Genomic DNA, 25,182 nt, shown 5'->3' with positions numbered 1-25,182 from the left:
CTGTGAAATTGGATAGCATCGAGGTTTACCTTTAAAGCTGTGTAGTCTTTTAAATAAAATATTTGCATTTAATGTACTGCCTCTGGGTCAACTCAATGACAGCTATTTGCCTCTGTAAACCTCTTCAAAGGAAAAAGACTTATGCTGTGGTTAATTGTGTGTTGTTTTCAAAGAAAGCAAACTTTTCAAACAAATGGATCAGTACTAGAAGGAGACGAGTAAGACTTTCCAACAATCTTGTCTTGTTGAAGTAGCAAATGAAACAATTCTCACTTGCATCTTTTTTCATACATAGGTCTAGACCTTCACTGGGAGGTGCAGCAGCCTATTAATCATACATCAACACATTACTCCTTACCCTCAAACAGTCAAAAACTTACCCCAAAACAGTCAAACTCTGTGCCTTCCTCCTCTTTGCGGACCCCCAGACCTCCCAGAAACCAGGTGGCTCAGTGTCAGCTGAATTAGTGGCGCGGGTTGGCAGGCTGAAGGTTGCGACAATGTGAGCAGGACCAGAGAGGGGAATGGTGCCTTCCCAGGTTTGTTGGCAGATGTTGTGTGCCTGGTGTGTCCTTCGTCCTAGTGAGAATTGCTTTTGTTACTGCACAACCAAAGATGTAGTTGGAGCATTTCCCTGAGCAAAGGTTTGTCTTGAAAACCTAAGACAGTTCAGCTTAAGATTTTCCCCCAGGTGTCTTTTCTATGCTGTCTCTTGTCATCCTTGATGAAGTCCTTCCTTCTCGCTCCTTTTCCTTCCACCCTTTCCCAGCAGGTACAGGATTATAGTGTTGTCCTTACTGTCTTGTAGGAATGTGTAGGTGAAGCATGGCTGGTCACATTGTCTTCAGAGGAGCTTGTAGTCCTTCAGGTGCAACTTTATGCATAAGATAAATTATCAAATGAAACTTTGGCTACCTTGTAGGTGGAAAACTGCAGAAAGAAGTATTTGGTGTGATAGCAGTGCACAGATATGGGAGTGTGAACGAAGTATTGCGGATTTGACCTTTTAGAATGTGTTTTCCAACTAAAACATGTTTCTTTAAAAGGCTAATCATTTAATCAGATTTTTACGGTGTCTATGAAACATAAATATTTCAGATTTAAAGTATCCTTATGTGATAAAAATCCGCCTTATATTTTTGATTTTGTCTTTAAAATGTCATTGTTATAAGAAGTGAATTTGCAGACAATGCCGAGTTGTTTCTTGCTCTACCCTCCAGTTAACTTTTTCTTGGCAACTGACTAATTTGAGTCATGCATCAGTATTAACATGTAAAGCTGCCTCTTTTGATAAAATAAAACCCAAGCTGTTAGCAGGGTCTTTCTGGTGTTCTGGCAGAATATAAATAACCAGCCTGTTTGTGCTCCTCTGAAGGTCAGTGGACGCTGGGTTACTTCCATTCTGAATCGCTGTTCTGCTCACTTGGTCTAGACCTCTCCTTTTAAGACCACAACTAATGTGCATGAGTATTTAGTTGTACTTTTTTTTTGTGGCCTCGTGCCATTATCAGTCAGGAGTACTTAGTTTTTACTCTCTAGAAAATAACATTTCCACCATGGACCTGTGGCATGGAGGAAGTTATTCTTTAGCTAGAAGATTGCTCTCCTCGTTTTTATTCTGACCTTGTCTTGCTACACTGTGATGGGAGTTTCTAGACTGGGGCTTGGTTTGTGAAATAAGGGAAGAATGTTTCCTCTTCTTGCTATCAGGTATCCTGTGGGTCAGGTGTGTTCAGGCTTGTTAATTACTTAAATGAATTAATCTTATCTAGAAATAATATTGGATAGAAAAGAAAGTAGGAGGAAAGCTCCTGAAAAAAATTAAGTTTTGACTTCCTGAAATATGTGGCAGCAGTATTTTCACAAATCAGTATTGCTAGGGATCTGTTAATTGGTATAGCCCTTGTCACCCAGCTTAATTTATATTTATACATGTATATGTGTTAAATAAAAAGCTTTGGAATCCACACCTTCCGAAACCTTAGTCTTAGGTGGAGTCTGAACAACTTTACACTTGGTTAATTTTTGAAATAGCACAAGGAGCCATCCTTTGCTGAGAACAAAGTCAAGACGCTTTTAGCCTCAGCTGTGTAAGCATCTCCCTTTGGATGCTTTCTGGCCATGGACTCCATGCAAGAGCTCCTAGAAAGGCTCAGCTGCGGCAAAGCACGTGTTAGGCTGGGGGATGTGGGGAAAACAGGTCTTGGATGCCAGTTTTGATCTAACTGGTCTTTTTTTGGTAATTCTGTATCCTCTCTCTTTGCCTTTGTTATGTTTCTGCTAACATTTTTTTACAATGATACATCTTTAATAATTTTTATTATTTATAAACCTTTGCCTGACTCGAGGAAAGCCTAAAGGTGTTATTCTAACAGAGCACTTCCAGCCATTTCTGGGACATCCCTGTCAAACCTCAGCTCTGGAGCGGACAACACACCCACTGCAGCACACGTTGATTTGTTGGAGCCAAACCATTAATCGAGTCCCGTAGAGCACCTGGTGAATTTTGGTGGTCTCTCAGCCAACAGAGCTTGGGCACCATCCCCTCAACTCAAGCTTCTCTGACGTGACAGAGGTGTGACCATGCAGATTCCTCTTGCTCAACTTCTGCTGGTGCCACCAGAGTGTGAAGGGAAGGACGTGGGCTGTGCTGTGCTTAGTAAACTGGTGGGTGCTGGCTGTTATGTCAGAGCAAAATCTTCTCGTTTTGTTTTGGCTTGGTGACAGAGGCAAGGATTTACTACCTGGAGCGAATGGGACCTCCTGGAAGACCTTCAGGAAGAGCCAGCTGAAGAATCATGCCATAACGTCTGGTAGATGGGCATTTCAAATATGTGAGCAAGGTCTTGTCTGCTTCTGAGTGCCCAGGCTGCCAGTGCTGTGGGAAAACAGATGTAGTTTTTTTTACTGATCTCATATAATATGGGGAAAAGTCTCACCTGTCCTTGTTCCGTTGGACACCTTTTAACAACCGTTCCAAGGGTACTATGGGACAACCTGCTTTGACCTGTGCCTTTTGATTTCTTGGGGAACAAAGTGAGCATGTTTACTTGCTGCCAGAGCAAATGCTTATTTTGAGAGATACAGTTATGCTGGTGGTTCGGAGTTGGCCCTGGCTCTTCTGGATCCATGGGTGGAGCTGAGAGATGAATGTATGGAGACAGCAAACTGCGAAGGGTGAAAACGGATGATCTGGAGTTCCTCAGAAGTGAGAGGCGAAGAGCTGCCAGCAGGATGTTTGGCATGGGAGGGACTGCTGATTGTGAAACGCGCTTTCCCACCTTCCTTAACCAGAGCCAAGACCGATGAGCTGCTCAGACATGCTCCAAGATGCTGTCCTACCTTACATCGAGGTAAACTGTGTAAGCAAACACCCCTTCGATCAAGGGAGGCTCCTGCAGCGACTTGCGTGGTGTCTTAATGTTCATTGTACCAGGGCAACGTTCTCTTGGCAAGCTGCACGGATTAGGGGGCTGTCCTGTGGTTGCTGAGGAATGGATATTCTCCCCCCAGTGCCCACTCCGAGATGTGGGTGGTTACCCTGGCATCATAGCCATTGGCAGCATCTGTCTGTAAATGTTTACAAGCTTTGCAGGTTTTAAGCTTTGATTTTCTGGGTGATGCCCTGAAAGCGATCCTTTCACTAAATACAGACCTTGTATGGTATTGGAAGTCGGGTCCAAATATAAGGAGATCATGGAGCAATGTGGAGAGTAGTTAGTTTACATTTTAAATAGAAAACCTGTTTGCTTTATAAAATCCAACAGGATGACAGCAACTTGCAGCAAGCTGGCTTGGCTGGAATTTGTGATTGTGCTCGTGATCTCCGTTTGCTGCTCACAGCACTGTTTAGTAGGTGAGAAAAGCATAAGCAGCGTACAGGTCCCTGAGTAACTTTGCAAAGGGCTTGAAGAATGTGAAGGCAGTTACCTGGATGGGCATCGCAGGGGGAACTGGAGGAGCGGGTGATGCTTGGGCAGTTGGGCACTGGAGTTAAACTGGAGAGTTGGATTGACCAAGAAAGATTCAACAAGGCAGGTACAAAACATTAGCATTAGCAAAGCAGGAAGGCATTTACTCTAATTATGTGGGTTCAGATCTCCCTTGGGCAGAACAGGGGTTTGGATCCAAGTACTTCATATCCGGAGCGAGCGTTGCCGCTACTCGTCCTCTGCAGCAGCCGGTCTCCTCCAGATGCCCCCGGCTGGTGAATGGTATCTGAGTCAGCCCATCCAACTGGTTTTTGTTAAAAATGGCTGAAGTGGAACAAGCCTATGATTTAACTAGAATAAGCAATCCAACAGTTTTTGTATGTAATTTTGGGATAAATGAATGTCTCGGGTTTTTTTTTGTTGGGGACTCTTGTGGGCTTTGGTTTCTTGGTCTGTCTGGGTTGGTTTTTTTTTTTTTTTTTGGTTGTTCTAATCCATCCAGTGAAATCATTAAACAATCCATAGATCCTTATGGATAAATTGCTGCAATAAAATGCAGCCCTCTCGCCAAGACTAATTGGACTCTGCTAAATGAAGCAGGAGTGAGAGCAAGGCACTGTACATAGCCATAAAAATTACTGTCCTGCCAAGTCCTTTCCTTGTATGTACATATGCATGCTCTCTGTCCCCCTGTCTTCTGCATTGCACCTCCCTCTTGTACAGGAAAAAAAAATGTCCTTTTGACATTTATACATATCAAAAATTACTAGGGGATTACTGTCAGGTTTAACAACAGGAGATAAATTTAGGCTAGACTCTGAGGAGTAATCAGACTTGTCTTACACTACGCAGTTTGTTTTAAACTCAAGTTGGAGAGCTCTGAGCAATAAAATTGATGAAAGGTTTGGAAAAAAGTAACACTGTTGAGAAAAAGCCAGCCAAGGGGCATTTGCACAGAGAGGAGCATCACTGGGTGATAAAGGGATGCTGTGATGAGACAGCTGTCATGAAGGAGCAGTCTTAAACAAGGATGAGCAGCAGCAAAATCCAGATGTGACAGGGAAGATGCAGATTAAAACTGGGGCAGAATTGGTTTCATTGTTGGGTAGACAGAGACTAGATCCAGCTTGGCAATGCTTCCTCAGTTGGTTTGGATATCCTGTGTGTCATCCCTGTGCAGTGTTAGCGAGGCGTGGAGATTCCTTCTTTACGAGAAACGTGTACAGTTGCTGGTAATCCTAATAAAAAGGCATGCAGTGGGAATCGCAGACAATGACAGATCAGCATGAGTCACAAAGACTCACTCGTGTTTATAAAAGCTCTGCAATAAAGGGGATTTTAAGTAGTCTCTCTATTGTGCTGTGTGTGTGAGGCTATAGTTTGGGGGTTCTAGCCATTTAGTAATTTTTAGTGACTTTGAGGTCACTGAATATACTTCCTGCATGATTCTTTTTTCCATTTTTCCTACAAAATGAGATTTGATAGCACATCTCTAGCAGCAGGCTGCTGTTGACAAAGATATTTTGTGCACTATGCTCTTATTTCTTTGACCACAGTGATCATCTGTGGAGTTTCATGAGGCTGGCTTCATGAAAACTAGAGAAGAGGTTGCTTTAGTTTGTCCATATCTCCATGCCTTTTCCTTGCAGCCGAGAGCAAGGTCCATCTCTCCTGTGTGCACACAATTACGCCAGGCAGGAGCTGTGTCTCACCTGCTGCTGCCCAATGTCATCGTTCTTCCAGGAAGATCAAGTCGGGTCTTTCAAGGGCTGGGGAAGACATTACTTTTTTTTTTGACCCTTGTAGGAAGCATTTACTTATTTCCAAATGTCATTTAGTTCCTTGGTTTCAGCTCAGGGTGTGTGTTTGTTTTGTTTTAAAGCTAGTCATGTGCTTAAGGTTATGCTTAAACTTAATCCTCATGACTAAAAATGGTCTCAGAGCCGTGCTCAAGCGTTTGGTGCAGAAGTTGCTGGCTGTTAGTGGCCCTGGGGTGTTTCTCTCCATCCAGGCTGGCCATGGGGTTGTGCTATCCTACGGATGGGAGAAGGAAGAGTAGTAACTGTTTGACAAGAAAGTGAGGAGCAGACTTTGCAGCCATTACTTGTAAACTGTAAATCAGTGTGACAATTACTGTATGTGAGAAAGAAGTCTCTTTTGTCCGTAGCTATTAATTATTGCTATTATGCTGCTATACTTCGTATCTGTGTGGCATAAATATGAGAAAAACTATGGCCATTGGGGTCAAAGACATTTTGTGCACTAAGCATGATAAATAATAATTTAAAAAAAACCAAAGACTAAACCCGGAGGCATCCAGTGGTATGGAAAACAAAACTCTGGGCTTAGGCTGGAAGTAGTTGTTTCACTTTCCCTTCTGAAGACTGCTTCCTTCTGAAGCACAGGGCGGAGCAGCTCTGGTTGCTGCCTTTGCTTTACTCCCTTCTGTTCCCCACCCTGCGGCCATTGCCCCGTGATTGTCCTCTGTGTGCCTGGAAGGTCATTGCGCGAGGCAGTTCCTAGCCTGTATGGTTGTTTTCTAGTTTTTTGGTTTTTTCTCCTTGGGAAAACCTGGGTTCAAAACCTCTGCGAAAGCATTTCTAAGGCAGAAATGTGGATGTCACAGTTGTAAAAGGTGGGGAAGGTGGGAGTAGGTCATGACCACGTGTACAAGTGTCCCTTGAGGTGTGCTTTTGGTATCACGGGAGCACCTAGTCTGGTCTGGGGCATACCCAGAGATTCATCTGTTATCATTACTTAAAATTTAAGTTGAGGGTTGCTTTATTGTTCGTCTGCTGAATAAACTTCCTGAACTGAGTCACAGCTTCATATGGGTGCCTTCAGAAATGAAGCAGGCTTGATGATGGGCATGACAGACTGAAAACCAAAGTCTGGAGCACAGAAATTTGAAAGGAGTCGCTGAGCCACTTTTTGAAATGTGAAGTAAATAACGCCAATGTAGGTAAACTGGAGCAGAACTGGTCCTGCAGAAATTACACATATACCTCTCGCTGGGCACGCTCAGCAAGCTTATTTCTGTGTCGTCTGTGCTGGACTGGAAGAGCTAAGGCATCTTCTGTGGGTCCAACACCAGCGACTTTTGAGAACGTGGATGCAAATGTTCCTTCTGACAATGTGGCATCTGTGGGGATGTGTGGAGGGGCAGGTGATACTCGTACATGCTAGTAACAATACACTGTTTTTCTTTCCTAGCTTCCTATACGGTCTCTCTTCGTGCAGCAGACAACATCACAGTTACAATTAAACTGAGACCCGGTGTTTCACGAGGCTGTCAAATTCGTGCTAAAAATGTCATCAGATCTGAACTCAAGATAAAGCCTGGGGAGAACCTGACTTTTACCTTCACTTGCAGTACTCCAGAGAAGTATTTCATCATGGAAATTCAGAAAAATATTGGTAAGATACAGTTTTATATTTTTTCCTCTAGTGGTGGTTTTCCCCCAGTAAAACCATATACCTCTTTTTCCTGTTACTGTATTAAAGTATCCCCTGTAATCTTGGGTAAGAAAAGATCTTTGGACACTTCTAAATAACCTTGAATTACCAAAACTATGCAAGCTTAAAACAACTGTATTATGACTGGCGGAATTAAGGTTAATTTGACTGTCTCAGAAACAGTTAAATGAGTTTGTTGCATCAATTCCTTGCTGCCATCCCTTCTCCCCCAGTTCATAAACCCATCAATCATTGTGCTATTTCTTCTTTGAAGTTGGAGCCTAGACATAGATTAAAGTGTGCTTATTTTTAGTGTCCATCTTGAAATACCAATAATCTGGATTTTTCAGTCAAAAGTTTTCTAGGTTCTCCCTAGAATCCTGCAGAGACAGCTGTTACTCATCACTTCTGCAGAAATCCGGGCCCTGGTTTGTTCATCGGGGCACCAAAGGAAAGAAGATACAGTTCATGGCAAGCAGCGGAAAGTTTAAAGATGAACATTTTGCCAGGAATTCTCCAAGTGAGATGTGATAAAGTTGATAAAATTGGTTCTCTAGATCCATGATTTCCAGCTCTCCTGATGTTGTATTTCACCCTTCTGCTCTTTCAGCCCTTTACTCTGTTCAGTAAATGCCTTCTAAATTCTTCAGCAAACAAGGCAGGAGTACTACAATGAATCCCTTCTGTTAGTCAGCCTGACTAGAGCAGGTTTATCCTGTCTGCTCTAAGGGCTGGGAGTCCGTTTCAGAGATAGCATGTGACCATGTTTTAAGAGTGTCCTTTAATGCACATCGAAGTTAGGTGCAGCCTGAAAATTTTGTAAATAACAATGAAGCGGAAAGTGTCAAATTCCTTGTTTTCCTGAATGTTTTCCATAGTGTGTCACAGCTGTTCTCTCTCTGCATTTAGACTGTGTGTTGGGTCCATGTCCCTTTGGAGATGTTCGTCTTTACCCATCGGGGCTACCTCACCTTAACAGGACTTTCATCTGGGATGTGAAGGCAAGTACAAAGGCTGGACTTGAACTGCAGTTTTCTACCCCGTGGCTAAGACAGATTGAACCAGGGGAGACGTGCCCGGATTTCGTTAGCTACAACATCAACAGCTGTATCGATAAGGCCACAGTCAACATCGGTACCTTCTGCAGGAATGGCTCGGTGTCTCGTGTCAAGCTGCTGGGAGGGGTCATCATGTCCCTGCATCTCCCATGGGACTCGCCTCTCACCACCTCGGGCTTCAGCATTGCAAACAGGGCTTCCATAAAACGTAAGTATGGAGTAGTGTTTCCTCACCTGGAATCACCTTGTGCAGGTTGTGGCACAATTCTTTAAACCTTTCTTCTTAGGTAACCTTCTGGGTTTGGTGCTGCTGCTCCTAGTTCCCTTCCACTTCATCTTTTCTAAAAGCTGCTGTTGTGTGGTTTTTAGTTGGGTAGCTGTTGCTCTTCTGGCATCAAAATATCTTTGTTTGATTGGTTAACCTAATAATGAGGAAAGCTGTTATGAAGCTGCTTTTGGTGCATATTACTCATTTTCAATTGCTTTACATTTCATAAAACTTAGACGTACCTGCTCTGGTTTATTTTTTCAGCTAGGTGAGACGACATAGAATGAGCCAAGAGAGTCATTTGCTGGTTGCAGTGTGTGGCTGGGTTTTTTAATTTTAAAATAAAGCTTCATTAACTTGCTGGAGTCTCAAACTAATGCCCCTCTTCCAGCAAGGAAGGTGGGAAAAGATGAAGCAGTGCCTGTAAGGCACGTGAGGCTGCTTAAATACAGCTGTCTGTTTCAACCTGCATAAGCTAGAATGTTGCATAATCATCTTCTTAAAATACCTGGAATATTATATCGCAGTGTGTTACTTTGTGATCACAAACCCTTTTTGTGAGATGTTCTTGCTCTTTACTCGAGTTCTGCACTTGTTGCCGTCAGTTACAAAAGAGACCTGGCTCAGGTTTGAGATACTAGAACAGGAGTTTTTGTAACTCCTGGCACCCCTTGCAGTTGCACATCATTGCTGGAGTCCTGGAGCGGGACCGTAATCTCTGTGTACCCAACCTCACACTGCCAAGAGTCATCTGAGCATGAAGCATCTTACGGTCTCCATTGTTCATGTTTGTGTTTTATTATGTGGATTTGAGGCTCTTTACTGGCGTACTCTTGGTGCATCTGGGAGGTTTTGGACAGAGAGCTCCATGCTGGTATAAGAGCTCACATCTTTTGTTTCCTGAAACCCACTGAAGCAGAAGGAGTGGTCAGGTTGCATGTTTGCTCTTGTAAAGCCAGGAGCAGAAGTAGGAGCTAGCATCTCTCCTTTCCAAAAAATAAAGGCTGTCCACATTCTTGAAAGGTGAACCCACTAAACTGAAAGTACAGCGTGAATATCACTGCTGCCTTTTCTGTAACTTAAGACAAAAGCATCAACTCAAGTGTATGTTTTAGTCTGAGGGTTTTGTAATAACTCAAGCTGTAGCTGAAGTGGATGATCTCGCTGTCAAAATGAAGATATTCTGCTGGGGTGCTACGTGTGCTGATGTGTCGTCTTTAATCTCCACTTCTTTTGTATGCTTTTAGGGCTATGCATTATTGAATCCATTTTGAAGGGGGAGTCTTCAATCACCCTGATGTCCCCAAACTACCCACTGGGCTTTCCAGAAGATGAGCTCATGACGTGGCAGTTTGTGGTTCCTTCCAACATGAGAGCAAGCGTCTTCTTTCACAACTACAGCCTCTCCAACTGTGAAAGAAAAGAGGAGAGGGTGGAGTACTACATCCCCGGCTCCCCCAGCAACCCAGAGGTGTTCAAGCTGAGTGACAGCCAGCCTGCCAATATCGCTGGCAGTTTCAACCTGTCCCTGCAGGGCTGCGATCAGGATGCTCAGAACCCAGGCATCCTCCGCTTGCTCTTCCAAGTCGTTGTTCAGCACCCACAGGTTGATGAGAGTAAGTACCTGCCTGTCCCTTCTGTTGCTTTGCTTACCAATGCCTGGACTGAGCACCACAAGGAAGATAAATGATTGGTTTTGTCATTTGTCTTGAACTTTGGACCCTCCTGGAGTTTAAGGAGGTGGGTTGCTAAGCAACATGGAGGACTGCTTTTCCACCTTGGGTGTTGCCGGCCATCATGACAGCAAGGCGGGCAGCGATGCTGAAATTTGTAATTTGCGGCGGAGTATAGAGCTCTGTTGTAGATCTTACACTGTAGCTTGTAAGTGGAGCATTCCTTCTCCAGTGCCTGCATCGTGTAGTTGAACACCTTTAACACCTGCAGTACAAGGTCTTGCACGTTATATAAACCAAGCTGAGCACTGGGGAGCTATTCCTTGCAACTGTGTTTCCTCCGGGGGCTTGATCCAGCTATCAGGAAAGGACCGTAACTGCTTGATAGGAATTGTCCTAGCTCATGTATTGCTGCCTGTTCTCCAGGACAGAAATCGAGTTCAAGCTTATTTGGACAGTTAGCTTAATCTTTATCACACTCCAGAGAACTAGATGTGCTTAATTACTGGCTTTGGACAATTTTCTTTAGCTTGGCTCTGAAAAACTTAAACTAACAAAAAGTTAGCTGAGATGGCAATCTTGCAATAAATACAGAATTTGGGAACGGAGAACCTTTTTCAGATCAATGGTTGTATGGTCGGTAGAACTGACTTCAAAAGAGAGACAAGAACCTCTTAGGGAAAACAAATCTAACATAAGTGGCTATTGCATAGTTACTTTGGGGTGTTTTTCGTTGCAGATGTCACCCATTTGGTCGACCTGAGCAAGGAACGGAATATGACTGTAACGATACACTTCGAAGGATGGCCCAGCCGCATCCCGCTCATGTCTGAACCCATGTGCCTGATCTGTAAGGATCCTCGCACCTGTGACCGCGTCTTGACTTTAGTGTCTGGTGCTGTCTACAAGATCTCCTTTCTGTGCAAGGACTTGTCCCGCCTGAGGATCACAGCTGAAAAAGGCATAAGTATGACAAAGTGGCTTAATATTGTTTCCTCAGGAATGCTTTTGCGTGCTTTTGCTCAGCAGTCAGCCAAACCTTCTCTCTTGCTTGACCTTTAAATAGAGTGAGGTTGGAAACCAGGTGTTGGCTTGCTGGGAGTTGGGTACAATGAATCTGGAGATGACCTTGTTGTTCACTATGTCATGCTACCTTTAAAAATAGAAGCTGCCTAGCTATTCCTAGAAGGGAAAGGACAGAAGGCATCTAAGGATCTTGTTGCTGAAAACTGCAGAATAAGGAAACAGAACATGAGAGCCATAAATCTGCCTATGAAAATGCAGGACCAAGGTGGCCACCAGGAATGTATCTTGTGCCACTGGCATATTCACTTGGTGTAGGGTTTTCCCAAATGCTTTCAACTACCAGTAGAGAAAGAGATTTAAAGTATATGTCCGGACCTTGGCTAGTCTGCAACTGCAGCCCAGTCAGACAGTGATACAGCGAAAGTAACATATCGAGTGAAGAATTCTGAATATGCTTGTCTCTGTTGGCCTCTTTGGTGTCCTCCACCCTGTTAAGGAAAGGTCTTTAACTACAAATGATACACGTTTGGGTAAAGGTTACTAGGAGAGGGTATTTTGTTGGGTAAATACTTCTTTGGGTCTGTAACATGAAACTGACAGTACACTGGGTATGTGTACTCTGGTGCACAGGAACACTTGTTTTTCCTAGATATTTCCTCTGCAAGGAAAATACAACCCTTGGGAAATGTTTTTGTGACTGCAGGCTGTGTCGATCTTTGGCGGTGTCAGAGGAAGATCTATTCCCTGTCGGTGCCCAACATCATTACACAGTTGCCAATTCGACTGCATAAGTTTATTTGGAGGCTCTTGGCTCCTGATCTGGTTAATATAGAAATTACTTCTCCGTCCTTGAAACTTCAGCAACACGTCCCAGAGCAGAGGTGCAACACAAGCTACAGTTACAGCGTTGTTAGTGCCACCCCAGAGATGGAGTTGAATGTTGGTGTGTTCTGTCCTGGTGGATCCATTGAAAAGATTCAGATGAGGAATAATATCACCATATCCTTAAAAACATTTGGTAAAGGATTCCTCAATGAGTCTAACCATCAGGATCTGAAAATGTCTTTTGTGCCACATATTAAAGGTAAGGTAGTGGTTTGTACTACTCTGTTGTACAGTGCTGGATCTCTCAACACACTTCTTAGGGCACATATGAATAAATAGAAATTAGAGTTCACTTCTGTATGGTCTAGTCCTGGAGCCATTGCTTGGATCAGTCTTTTATCCAAGTCAGTGAGGTGGTTTATTCCTGGAAGAAGGAAGGAACTTTGTACTTCAGGTGGTGGATAGTTGGTTGTGGGAAATTCTGCAGATATTTCTGTGCTAATTGTGATATTACTAATGTGGAAGGGATGATAGGTGAGCTGTATTGCTGGTACTGAGATGCAAGTGACTGTGTAAATTTTCTGGTCACAGCAGTGATGCTTTTTTGTTACAGAACAGAAAGACCAGATAAAATGTGCTGAAAGAGAAAGCTTTAAAAAAAAAAAGAGTATCAGAGTATCAGAACTAAGTTTTCATTCCTTTATTAATTTTCGTTACTACAGATGAGTGTACTTTCACTGTGAGTCCAGAGCCAAAAGCTAAAGTTTACCTGCAGACTCCCAACTGGCCGTACGGTCTTCCTCCTTACGTCTCCATATCCTGGTACGTCATCGTGCCCAGCAAGCAAGTTGCTCGCCTGGGGTTCTCCAAGGACCGCATGGGCATTGTTTGCGAGACGGGCCGTGCCTACCTCAATGTAAAGGAAGAGACGCTGGGGGCAGAGGAAACTGTGCGCCGTGAGGATGAGCTTCTGCCCCAGCCCCGAAATATGTATCACGACTTCTGGGTGAACATTTCCAACTGCAAACCTGTGGACAGGACACAGCTGACTCTGCAGTTCTGGGTGACTCTTGCTGACAAGCAGATTGGTGAGTACTAGGAGGCTGTGGTGGTCTGCTTTCTGCTTGTTTCCTTGCTTTCCCTTGGGGAAGCAGTGATGGATGCTGGTCCACCTTGGTGTGGGTTTTATGAGATCCCTGCCTTCAGACCCAGCTGGCTTCCAGGAGAAAGCTGGATGTTTTCTCTCTCTCACTCAGTGTCCTTGTTCCTTGTCTGTTTGCAGACCTAGGAGTGATCCTTGCTGTGGTGGCTGGGGCTGGAGTTCTCATGGCTATTGGACTGACCGTGTGCTGTGTTAAGAAGAAGTAAGTTCATAATTCTTCATGTGTAATTTAGCAGTTCAAGAAGGCATTGCAGGAGAGCTGCTGGGCCATCTGTTTCACGTGTTGATACAGATCCCTTGAACACAAGTCTGAAGCATTCAGATACGCTAAGAGCTGTCTTTCATTTACACAACATCCAGCAACCTCTTTTGGAGTTTGCACATCGAGTGGGAGCATTTTTCTATGAGATGAGCCCTTGGGGAGGGAACAAGGTTGTGCAAAGCAAACATGCATAGCATTACAGGGAGGACTTCACAAACACAGGCTTAAAAACCTTCACTTTGTCCTTTAGTCATTCCAGAAAGTGCAATCAAGAAAAGTTTATTCAGCTTTCATAGAGGACTCTCTATCTTACTGGTGTTCAGCAAGGCTCAGCCTTGTTTTGTGAGGATGTGACAGCCTCTAGGTCCTGTTAGTGTTTGTGGGTGTTGGAACACTCTGTACACTGCACGGCTGGGACCCCATACAAGTTCATCATGCAAACTCTGGGGTCAGCAGAACAGCAGTAGGTAACCAAACAGTGTGAAGTTATGTTCTGCTTTGCCAAAAAAAACATGAGTCTAGACTCAAGAGTTGTTTTTCCTAAGATTGCAAGTAAAGCCTTCAGTCCAGCCAGGCTGCCTGACCCTGGGTGTCTGGGATGGGTCAACAGAAGCTTCTGTCACTAAGTTCAAACACACCAGCCATGCGTTGTTTCTGACCTGTTAACAATTTCAACTCTGCAACAGGAAGAAGAAAAGCCAGAATCCCATGGTGGGAGTGTACAACGCTGATGTGAACACCCAGGTGCCTGGCAAAAAAGGCTTTTTCACAAAAGGAAGGAAAAACAATGAGTCTCACGTCTATGCAGTTATTGATGAAGCGATGGTCTATGGGCACTTGCTGAAAGAATCCAATGGCTTGGTTGCTCCAGAAGTTGATGTGTACCGGCCTTTTGATGGGCCTGTTGGTAGCTTGCCACCTTCCCCACCTCCACTCTCCTTCAGAAAAGACATTAAACACTCTTCTGACACTGAGGAACCTCCGCCTCTGATGGACACGGACCATGACACTTACACATTTGCTCATCAGAAATCAGGGCAATTGGAGGACAATGGAGATACAACTGAAAAGAGTAGTGGAGATATGGGCATGTCCTTGCTGGAAAATAAGGAACAGGATGGTTTAGTGGAGTAATTTTACGCCAGGTGTAGCGGTTTCCTGTGGAAATACCTGTAAGGACAGGGGTCTAGGAAAAAAACTGAAGCGGAGTGTTATTTTTAAATGTGTTTTGATGGTGTTTTGTTTTGTGTGTGTGGTTTTGATTGGTTTTTTTAAACTTCAGCTGTTGATAGCTTTTCAGTTTTAGCGTGAACATCTACCAATTCAAAAACAGTCAAGACACTCCAGGACTGCGTGCACTCCTGGTTGTGAAATGGGTGGCAAAGGTACGCTCCTGCTTTTTGTTATAAAGACATCAGGAAAATGAATTCCTAACTACCAATTTCAACAGAGTGGGGAGAGTGTTCTGTCCAGTATCTCCTCCTCTCTCAAGTTGTTTGTTCCTGAGCGTTGGTTGGTGACTCTTGGAAGGCGTGTGCTACATCCCCATCCTGAGGCAACTCCAGGTTGCACAGATGTCTAAGCAGAGGAGGAGACACTGTCATTTCCACCACTTGCTGCTTGAAAATTCATCTCATTTAGCATAATGGTGGCTATGTAAGTGTAGTGAAAGACCATGTATGCCACCTGGAAGAGCACCATGTGGTAAATCGGTGTGAACACTTGAGCTTGGGCTCTTCTAGTTCAGAAGTGAAGTTTGGGCTTTCTCTAATTTCCAACTAATGTTGTACTTGGGTAGCACTGTGCGAGTCTACCCCAAATACTGGATTTTCTTTGCTTTTTTACAAAAACAGTTTCAAAAGTCTAAACCGATTTGTGCTTCTGTTAAGATGCCTGCAGCGTTTGCATTTTACTAATACCTTGTGCTTTTGGCTCAATGAAGCATAAGTATTCAATGAAGAAATAATTACGTGGTCATCCAGATATTTCCTAGTGCTCTTGACTTCACCTGTTAGAGATGCTTGGTTATTTAACAAGGATTAAAAAAAGGGGTAAAAATAACGGATTGTTTCCAGCAGGCAGTTTATCTGAAATGCAAAGAGTGACAGTGAATCCAAAAGGAAAGCCTAGATTTTTATTTTTTGTTTTAATCAGTCTGAATGTAACAACCGTGTTGAAGTGATGGTGGGGACAGCTCTTGATTTCTAGTGGGACTTAAACTTCAGTCACCTAGCTGCCTTTGAAAGCCACCTCTTGAAATCAGGTAAAAGAACAGGTCTCATTTTTTAAGTGCTGTGGTTAGTGTGCCGCTCAGTTTCTGTGCCTTTTAAAACTTGAGAGTCAGAACTTCATGCAGAGGACTACGGGTATATGAATAAAATTGCCTTTTCTATAGAAACATCTGGCTTGTCCAGGTGTGCAGTTACTGAGGATGTTTGCAGCTTTGTGTGCAACACTAGACCTGTTGACTTGAGGATTTCTCTCCAAATGCCTTACCGCGACTGTTTCTTGCCTAAGGACACACCGAGGTGCCATAAAACTTGTAGACGGTGTTGCATGCACTGATGTTAAACATCATAATGTTTAAAGTGGAAATGCCTTTGCTAGAAACCTTAATGTTTACATCAAAAAAGAATGTGGATTTCTTCCTGTGTTGACTATGCTGGTATTGGAGACTGACTATTTATATGCTGAATGTGTGTATTTAACAGTGTATATACCATTTTATCGCTTGGACCACTACAAGATCCAGGATAATGTCGTACCTGACTCAGTTTTCTGTAGCATATAGCAAAACATGTGCCAGCTAAAGTGCCTTTTAATTGTTTCAGGTATTTTTCTGCTTATGTTTATCACTTTTAATACAGAAATGTGTATTCCTAGATCTCTGGCTAGTCGCTGGGATCGCACATTTCAAAGTGTACTGAGTCACTTGAATGTCATTAGAGAACTTAAAAAGTTTTATTTCTGCAATACTGATAACTGTTTTTCTCAGGTAACCGAATTGCCACAATACATTTTTATCCTAGTAGTCCAGTTGTGCATTTGTCTGGTCAATGTTTTTCACTTGTCTTTTATTAAAAAGGACTGAGCAGTCTGTAAGAGAAATTCCAGGCTGACTCATCCCTCCCGCTCAGTTTCTGCAGTTGCTTAGATGACATTTTTTAGTTCATGTTTTTTCTAACCTACTGAAGAGAATGTAATGGAGGTTGGGCTTATGTTCAGAACCTCTTGATCTTTGAAGGAAGACTGACGCTTGTTGACTTGGTTTTTTTTTATTTGTTCTGTTTTAACTCAGCTTTTGCTATGGCAATAGAAACCTTAGTTTGCAGTTCTTTCCAGCCTAAGGTTGACTTTCACTGTGCTTGCTTTGGTAACAAGTTCAGGCACAAATTCCAGTTCACTTTTCATTAAGAGAAAGTTGTGACTTAATTTTTTTTAAAATAAATAAAATATAATTATACTACCAGCTGGAGTAACTAGTTTGTCTTTCTCGTGTGTAAACTCAGCCTTGAGTATGATGATGTCCGACAGTTGGTAGTGACACCATCGCCCTAAATGACAGCAATGGGTTTCTGGAGAGCCTAGTTTGCTGGGATAGTGTATTGCTGACTGTGTGTGTACTTTTTGTCACCTAGCCAGTGATATGCATTAATTCCTGTTTTTAAAGGCGTGTGTTTAGATTGTTGGGGAGAAGGGTTGTAAAATATTTGAAGCTTTCACTATAAAAATACATGGTTCAGTGGCTTCTCGTTAGGGTCACGGTGTTTGTAATTTATTCACGTCCAACTGACACATACAATTGAATTCCAGATTAATTTATTTTCAGGGATAATAGCATAAAAGTACATTTTATGACTAGTCCTTCAGCCCAGAAGAGACCCTTATGGAAACGTGTGAAGCTCTTTTTTGTTCTAAATTAAAGTGTATGGAATCAGTACATACTGACTGCTTTCTTGTTTTGTTTTTTTTTATTTATTTATAAAAAGCTCTATCTTTGCTTTCAGATTCGTACACTGCTCACTGCAGTTTGGCCCCAGAGCTGCCTGCTCTCTTTAATCCCTTGATAAAAGCCAGGTGGTTTTACATCTGGCTGTGTGCACTACCTATACCTGCAGTTCCAGCAGGCTTAAAAATAGGCTACTTGGACAGAATGGTATAACAATTTTTTTTTCAAGCTTTCCACATTTTTATATGTGAAGTGGTTTTTTGGTTTTTTTTTGGTTTGTTTGTTTTTTTTTTTTTTTTAATTTTCCTCCTACTACCATGCTTTCAGGTTTGCTTATCTTTCTCCAGCGATACACTGCTATTACTTGCTGTGTTTGCATCCCTTATTGGTGCATACCTTTTAATTTAGGAATAAAAAGCACTGATTGTTCTGCTTCATTTTTCAAAGCAGGTTCAGTTTCTGGGCTGTGCAGAGAGCTGCCAGTCATTTACTGTGGGTACATTGCACCCCACCCACGCCGCGCCTTCCACGTCCTCACTCCTCAATGGAGCTGATTGTTTAACCGTGTTTATAACCAGCGCTGTTTCTGGAGCGTTTCCTAAATGTTGTCTGGTTTAAGGTCCACCCGCCTGAGGGTTTGGCTTTCTGCTCTGACATATTCTGTAACAAAGTGCAAGAGCCAGCCTCTGGGGGTGTGTGTTGGCAGGTGGGACCTGGGGCATGTCCCCTCTCCCGGGGGCTGGATCCCTCATGTCTGCATGGCACCTGGGGGGTTTGGATCCCAGCCTTCCCAGCGATGGAGCAGCATCCAGGTTGCACATGAATCCACATGGAATTCCAGCTGCCCGTGGATCATCCTGCTCTAACAGTAAGGCAGATCTGTCACTGTGGTCGAGCGGATTCATTTGCCCGCAGGTGAATGGTGTGTTTGGACTGATCATTTAATATAAAAACACATCTTACTTGCTTTGTGGTACTTTTGGTGGAGTTTTTTTCGTTTCCCTTCGATTGAATAGCTATATAAAGCTTCATCTCTTATCGCTCTCGCAGAGGAAAAAGGTTTCTTTTCTCTTTAAGCAGGATTTCCCCTATTTCAGTTTGTGACTGTGACTCTGTCTTCTCTCCCCTTCCCCACCAGGCATTTAAACACGTGGATGAGACCCTCTGAGCCTTCTCCTCTCCTGGCTGAGCTGTCCCCGTGCTCACACACCAGCTGCCCCGGTCCCTCCATCACCTTTGTGGCCCTTTGCTGCGCTCGCTCCAGTAAGTCTGTGTTCTTCCCTGTACTGGGGGAGCCCTAAACTGGACCTGGCCCTCTCCATGTGGCCTCACAGCTCCTGAGAAACACAGAAAGGGGGTGCAATATTGAACACCAGAGACCTGTTGGTGAATGTGATAGAAATAAGCAGCGTTCCCATTCCTGCCGTGGAGAGCTAAGCTGGCCCAGGGGCATTTTTGCAAAGCAGTTGGTGGTGTTGGTTGTATTTCCCCTCTTGCGTTTTCTTTCACAACATCTAGTGCTTCCCCAACACTGTTTTCTAAACATCGCTTCTAAACATTTGTGATTTGTTTACGCCTGTATTTGCAAGAGCTTCCAGCTGTTACCTTTGGATTCCCAGCAGGTAGCTCTAAACTGGAGATGCTTTTGGACGTTGATAGGGAATAAAGCACTGTTTTCTCACTCTGTATACCATAGTTTGATATTCTGTCATCCCCTGCTTTATCTTCTGCCCCCAGGGAGGTTATTTTTACGCTCTCATCAGTGTAGTGACCCCCAACTGTTTTATTTTTGTGCTCTCAGCGGTCATTTGGCTTACCCTTGTTTGCCGATCCTCACAGATCCGTGTCTTTTTCCTGCCTATGGTGGCTTCTGAGCTGGAGAAATGGCACTTTAAGTTAATTTATTATTTTATTTGCAAAAGGAGAGACTGGCAGGTCAGTCACTGAAGGGGGGTTCAGTGCTTAGGTAGGAGCAGGACCAGATGGTAAAGCTGATGGGAATGACAAGGGGTGCAGGCGTGGAGGTGTTCCTTCCCTTTTGAGAAGCATCCTGTGGATGGTCTCATCCCCCAGCCCTGCTTGGGGTCCTTTTCCCATGTCACCAAACTCTCTTGATCTGAATTGATCCAGGACTGTGAAAGACTGAGTCCCCCAAAAGCATTCAAGGCTCAAAACAGGCTTTTGGCTTTGGACTACCTAATTCTTACCCACCCTTGCCTACCCCTCCCTTTACTGACCGAAGCCAAAAGCAAACAAATATCTGCCCGTTTCATGTTTCAGCTTTCCTCTGCTGTTAATCCGCACGCCTTTGGTTGAGACCGCACTTTGTGGACAGCAGATGTTCTTCCCTGGCTTTGAGTGTCAAAAAAGATTTAATGACAGATCAGAAGAGAGATGCTTGTCCCAGCCCCTGGCAGATGGACCTCATCCGCTCCAGGCGGTTCCTGTCAGGCCATGCCGCAGCGCAGGCAGCCAGCGTCCCCTGGCCAGCATCCCCCCGTCCAACCCCTCCACCCCGGCGGTCATGGCGAGGACAAAACATGGGGTTGGCCAAAAATAAAGTGCTGTGGTAAGCACTCTTCCAGAATTTATTTTTCTTTGGCTTTTAAAAGAAAAATTGTAGCTCATAATGTACAGTAAGAAGAGATGTATAGAAAAATATTAAACTCCTAAATGCAACCCTGGAGCTGCGAGGTCAGTTTTGCGGCATCCTGGTTCCAACAAACAGGGCAGGAGCAGAGCCACCCCTTCCCCATGCTCCTCCTGGCTTCAGAAGAGCAAAACATCGCTGAAGAATGGTGTTGGCAGGAGTGAGCTATGAGAAAACAGAGACCAAGAGAGATAGGAGCAAGAAATCTGCTGGGAGCATCTTGTTATTCTCTGGATTTTGACAGATTGACTCCTTGATGTCCTCTCTGGGAACACCCTCTGGCATTGATCCTCAGGGCTGGCTTGTATGTTGGAGGGATGATTCCCAGCAGCACAAGGAAGGGAGGAAGGAAATTTTCTTTGTTTCTGAAAGGATTCTCTGCCTGTATCCCGTGTGTGGCACATGAATGGGGCGATAAAGGGGAGGTGGAAATCCCACAAACCCCTCCCAGGGCAGGAGGCTCTGGCTTTCTGCTCTTCCCCTCGGCCTTTGGTATCCCTGACACTCTGGAAGGTCCTCAGAGCTGCTTGGAAGAGAAATGCATGGAGAAGAAAGTACCCCAACCACATTGATACAACTCCACTCCTTCAGCAAGCTCTATATTTATATTTATTTGATACTCGTTTGAACAGCAGAGAGTTTGGCGATAGAGGCAGCCTTGGCAGTGTGTGCTCTGCATCTGTGTGTTTCCATCCCTCCAGCCTGCCTCTCCCACCCGACATCTCCGAACACCCACAGTTGTGTTGTATTTAAACGAAGCAGCAAATGGAAATACCTCTCCCGTGGGCTCCCCAAAAGCATTGTGTCCTGGCACCCCCGACCCTGGCTGCGCAGGGGACATGACCCAAACTGGGGAGGTTATTCCCAAGCACCGAGCTGCAAAGAACTGCTGATACCTTTGAGCCCGCAGCCAGCAAACCCACCTCGACAAAGCCTCAGTAAGCTGTCAGGGTGACCTGCGCTTCTTTCCCTTCATTGCTGTTTATTTAGTGTCTTTTTTTTTTAACCCTTTTGTCAGAAGAAAAATTACTGAGGCCAGAGGTTCAGCTGGGCACGGCTTTATTGGCACCAACAGTACTCAGCAGGTTTGTGTGTGCTGAGGACTGTGCCTGGACCAACACAGGCTGGAGTGTTTCAGCTGCGTTTCCCTCACTAGAATAGGTCAGATGGTTCCTAAAGCTGCTAAAGTGAGGTGTCCTGGGGCTAACTTTCAATAGACAGTTGGCTTTTTATACGGCAGCATATTCCCTAACAGCATTACATTTCTGTTATTTACCCAAAACTTTCATCTCCTATTGCCAAGAATATGTTTGTCTGACTGTGCTGTAAGACATCACCGCTTCCTCCATGATGCTGGGGCATAAATAAAGCTTCTGATGGTATTTTTTAAAAGATCTGGTGGTGGGTCTAGCTCTCCCACTGAAACCAGTGAAACTGATGAGAAAAAGACAAAAAAACGGGGAATGCTTTGGGAAAGGACGCCCTCCTTCTCAGTAAGTCAACTCATGCCTTGCTCACTCATCTATGCATGTAGCTGGATGGGTCCAACAACCCATTGACCAGCTGGTACTCAGCCAACAAGCCCAATTTTACCTCTCAAAGCAAAGCAGGAGTAACTCCCTCTGCCCACTGAGATGGGACCTTGATCCCCAGAAGCCTGGATCGGAGTGCTGTGGGGGTTGAGGAGCTCAATCCCATGTGCTCCCAGGGTTTACAGGGAAGCAAAACAGGAGAAGAAAGCAGGAACTGGCTTTGCTGGTGTCCCAGTGAAGCTCAACAAGATAGAAAGGACACCGCAGAGCGATAGCCCCGGGCGGCCAAGGTGGATGTTGGCAGGGTTCTGAAACAACCGAGCCATCCTAATAAATTCCTTGTGTAAAAAAAATATATCTGTAGATAGTGCCTTAGTGAGAACAACGCAGCTGCTGAGGGGGCTGGAGGTGGCCAAATGAAATGCTCTCTAACCCGCTGCCAAGCCGCGGTGACTTTCTTTGCAAAGGGTGACTCTACTGGAACATGTGCACGCGGGTGTGCATACGTACGTGTACGCCATGTACCTATAGCTCTACAATCCTGCTGCCAAGGGGCGAGACCTGGGGTGCGGGCAGGTAGCGTAGAGCCCCCCACCGTTACACGATCATGAACTGGCAGATGTAGGGCAGCTGCTCCTTGCACCTCTTGTCGAACCACTTCCCCACCGCCATCCCGGACAAGGCGGCGCAGTTCTCCGTCTTGCCGCCGTCGGGCTGGGTGGTGATTTCAGTCTCCCAGTTTTTGTAGCGCATGGGGCTGCCCGTCATGTCGACCCACTTGCCCTCGGCCGCCATGTCATTGAGGCCCAGCCAGATCTCCGCCTCAGTGCCGATGCTCTTGCGCATGTAGTCGTACAGGGCGTCGTTCTCCTCCCCGTTCTGGGGGGTGCTCAGCGTGCCCCCCTGCGAGATGCAGTTCTCGCTGGCCTCGTGGTACGTCTTGGTCTCCGGAAATGCCAGGAAGCATTTTAGGTGGATTTTGGTGCCTTTCAGGCAAACTGAGAGAGGTACCAGACAAACAGAACAAAAAAAAAAAAAAAGGCAGAAAAGGAATTGCTTTTAAAAACAGTGCCTAGGAAAAGGGAGCAGCAGCGAACGCAGCGGCCAAGCTACAAATGGCATTTCTTGAGCTGTGCAAGGACTCTTGGCATCCCAGGGATACTCCCTCCTTTTCTCATCTGCAAACTGTGGCGGGAAAGCGGACCTTGGGGTGCCCCTGGCTCTTCCCCAGCTCCTGCTGCACTTTGATGAGTTTGTTGGAGGTGAGGTTGGTGATGGGTGCTGCCAGGTGTTGGGAGTGTTTTCTGTTTCAATTCAATCATCTTAATTATGCAAGCAGGAGAAAAACGTCTTTTTTAACAGGCTCTGATCAGAAGTGTTGTGCTTGCATAGCTTGAGGTCCTCAGATGAAATTTCTCCTTGCCTCTGATGTTATTGTTAAGAACAGCAATTTATTTTTTTAAGCTCTGAACCCTGAGAGCGCAGGGTTCAGTAGCCAAACGATAACTAATTAGAGCCACATGTTAATATCCAAACCAACGAATATGAGCGTGCAACTAAAACCTTGATTTCTCTTGTGCTCCTTTGCTTTTAAGGAGCAAATTCTCCTGAGCTTGCATTTTCATCTCATTGCTGTTCCGTGCTCTGCAAACCCCTCTCCTCTCCCCATCAGCGGACTCTGCACAGAATAACCGTGGAGCATGGCTGGAAGACGGATGTTTCAGGACCATTCTCTGGTTGTGTTTGATGGTGGGACTGACGTCCAGGAAGTTCCCTGGGCAATGCCGTGGGATATATAAGGGACCAGGTCGCCATGTCACTGGGGTTCAGACAAGAGTGAGCTCCATTTGCCTGAAGCACAGAGTAATTCATCACCCATCCCTCTGACTCATAAAAGAAAACGAACATCTGGCTTGGTGGTATGGAATCAGCCCCAGCTTTGCAAACAGGAAGCTGGGATGGACTCCCTGTCGCTTGGGCATCTCTGGTTAAAGTGTGTGGAGCAGCTGCAGCTCCTCTCCCAAAGCCAAAGCCATGCTTTCCTTCCTCAGCAAGCCCCTTACCTGTCTGCAGCGCCTGCTTTTCCTTCAGCAGAGCCACCTCCTGCGAGATGTTGTCAATCATGCCCTTCAGCTCTTCAATCATTTTGAGGCTCACGCCGTCTGTTGGAGAGACCAAGGGAGGAGCATGAACATCAGCTGCGTCCCCCAGAGAGGCAGCCGGAGCTGCTTCTGCCAGGAGCATGAACATCAGCTGCGTCCCCCAGGGAGGCAGCCGGAGCTGCTTCTGCTATCACAACCCCCTGTTCCTGTCCCTGTGGAGAAGGATGAACAGAAGGGAGCCTCGAAGCCAATGCCTGCTCCCTCGCACAGCCCCCAGTGCTTTTGCTCCACCAGCATAGTTCTACCATCAACCCAGTTTTCCCAGTTTGGGTTTTGGGGCTTTGTGGGGCCAGAGTCTCACCTGGGGTTGTGCTGCACCAGGGTCAAGCTCCCAAAAAGCAGGAGGGCCCCGTATGAGGCTGCCCCTTCTGAGCACGAGTCCTGCCACACACTTAAATCTGCTGCTGAATAGTTGTTGGTTTTGTTTTTTTTTAAAAAAACACAACTCAAAAACGTGCCCTTCCATCTGCTCTCCTGGGTGTGTTGGTAGGAAAGCACTTTGCTCGTCAGCCTGATGCTTGGCAAGCAGAGGCTGGAAGGGCTGCAGGACCTCTGCCAGATCTGCCCCTGCCCCACCAGCCCCCCATCCCTCAGCACCACCACCCACCCCATCCCTGGGGTCATCCCAGCTGCCTCTGCCCTCAGCATCCCCGGTGCCAGCACACAAAACTGGCCAGAGCTGCTCTCCTGCTGCGAGAAGATGTCTCCTTGACTGGTGAGTTCATTGCAGCCTCATGGGGTGAAAGGAAAGGGGACCATTTGCTTCCTCGAGGGTCGGGGAGCTGGGGGGCCAAGGCATGCAGCCGGGCAAGCGGGGAAGCAGCTGGATGAGCACAAAAGCCTGAAGATGACATGGTGCCGCGGGTGTGAAAAACCAAACAGGCCAGGAGGGGGGCACTGAGCTGCTTCATTGCTCAATTAACTGTAACCAGCTCACTTAACACTGAGGCATTAGTTATTATTTTGCTGCCTTTGATGAAACACTTTGTGGGAAGCAGCTAATTAATGCTGGGTTGGTTCCTTCTTTTTTTTCCATGCAAGTGGAACAAACGTCCCTTAGGGTTAAGTAATAACATCCAAGGACCAGAGCAGGACTCCGCCAATGCCTCTCTCACTGGGGCAGCTCCTTCTGTTGCTCCAGATTTGCGGGTGGGTCTCTGCCCAGAGGGTTCCTGCCACCTGAGGTGACACGTCTCCGTGATAACTGCTTGAGCATCACTCTGGTTC

At 45.3% G+C, this 25,182-nt stretch overlaps 2 protein-coding genes across 2 annotated transcripts; one reads left to right on the top strand and one right to left on the bottom strand.

Annotated features, from left to right (window-relative positions):
• The first annotated feature begins 3,968 nt into the window (after positions 1-3,968).
• On the top strand, positions 3,969-14,796 carry CDCP1 (CUB domain containing protein 1). Its single transcript, XM_010074634.1, has 9 exons — positions 3,969-4,038; positions 7,146-7,349; positions 8,298-8,654; positions 9,962-10,330; positions 11,127-11,354; positions 12,117-12,497; positions 12,961-13,326; positions 13,521-13,602; positions 14,349-14,796. The coding sequence occupies exons 1-9, from the start codon at positions 3,969-3,971 to the stop codon at positions 14,794-14,796; spliced, it is 2,505 nt and encodes an 834-aa protein (XP_010072936.1).
• A 7,585-nt stretch (positions 14,797-22,381) lies between these two features.
• CLEC3B (C-type lectin domain family 3, member B) lies at positions 22,382-23,957 on the bottom strand. Its single transcript, XM_010074623.1, has 2 exons — positions 23,857-23,957; positions 22,382-22,791 (listed from the first exon to the last, which is right to left on the bottom strand). The coding sequence occupies exons 1-2, from the start codon at positions 23,936-23,938 to the stop codon at positions 22,391-22,393; spliced, it is 483 nt and encodes a 160-aa protein (XP_010072925.1). The 5' UTR covers positions 23,939-23,957; the 3' UTR covers positions 22,382-22,390.
• Between the last annotated feature and the right edge of the window lie 1,225 nt (positions 23,958-25,182).

The sequence above is a fragment of the Pterocles gutturalis genome, unplaced genomic scaffold (genome assembly GCF_000699245.1).
Source record: "Pterocles gutturalis isolate BGI_N339 unplaced genomic scaffold, ASM69924v1 scaffold32571, whole genome shotgun sequence".
NCBI lineage: Eukaryota > Metazoa > Chordata > Aves > Pterocliformes > Pteroclidae > Pterocles > Pterocles gutturalis.
This window is presented reverse-complemented; position numbering and strand designations above follow the sequence as displayed.

Coding starts and splice junctions, on each gene's coding strand:
- CDCP1 (XM_010074634.1), top strand. CDS start 3,969: ATGCTTGGGCAGTTGGGCACTGGAGTTAAACTGGAGAGTTGGATTGAC. Junction 4,039..7,145: donor AGAAAGATTCAACAAGGCAG/GTACAAAACATT, acceptor TTTCTTTCCTAG/CTTCCTATACGGTCTCTCTT. Junction 7,350..8,297: donor GGAAATTCAGAAAAATATTG/GTAAGATACAGT, acceptor CTCTGCATTTAG/ACTGTGTGTTGGGTCCATGT.
- CLEC3B (XM_010074623.1), bottom strand. CDS start 23,938: ATGATTGAAGAGCTGAAGGGCATGATTGACAACATCTCGCAGGAGGTG. Junction 22,792..23,856: donor AAAGCAGGCGCTGCAGACAG/GTAAGGGGCTTG, acceptor TACCTCTCTCAG/TTTGCCTGAAAGGCACCAAA.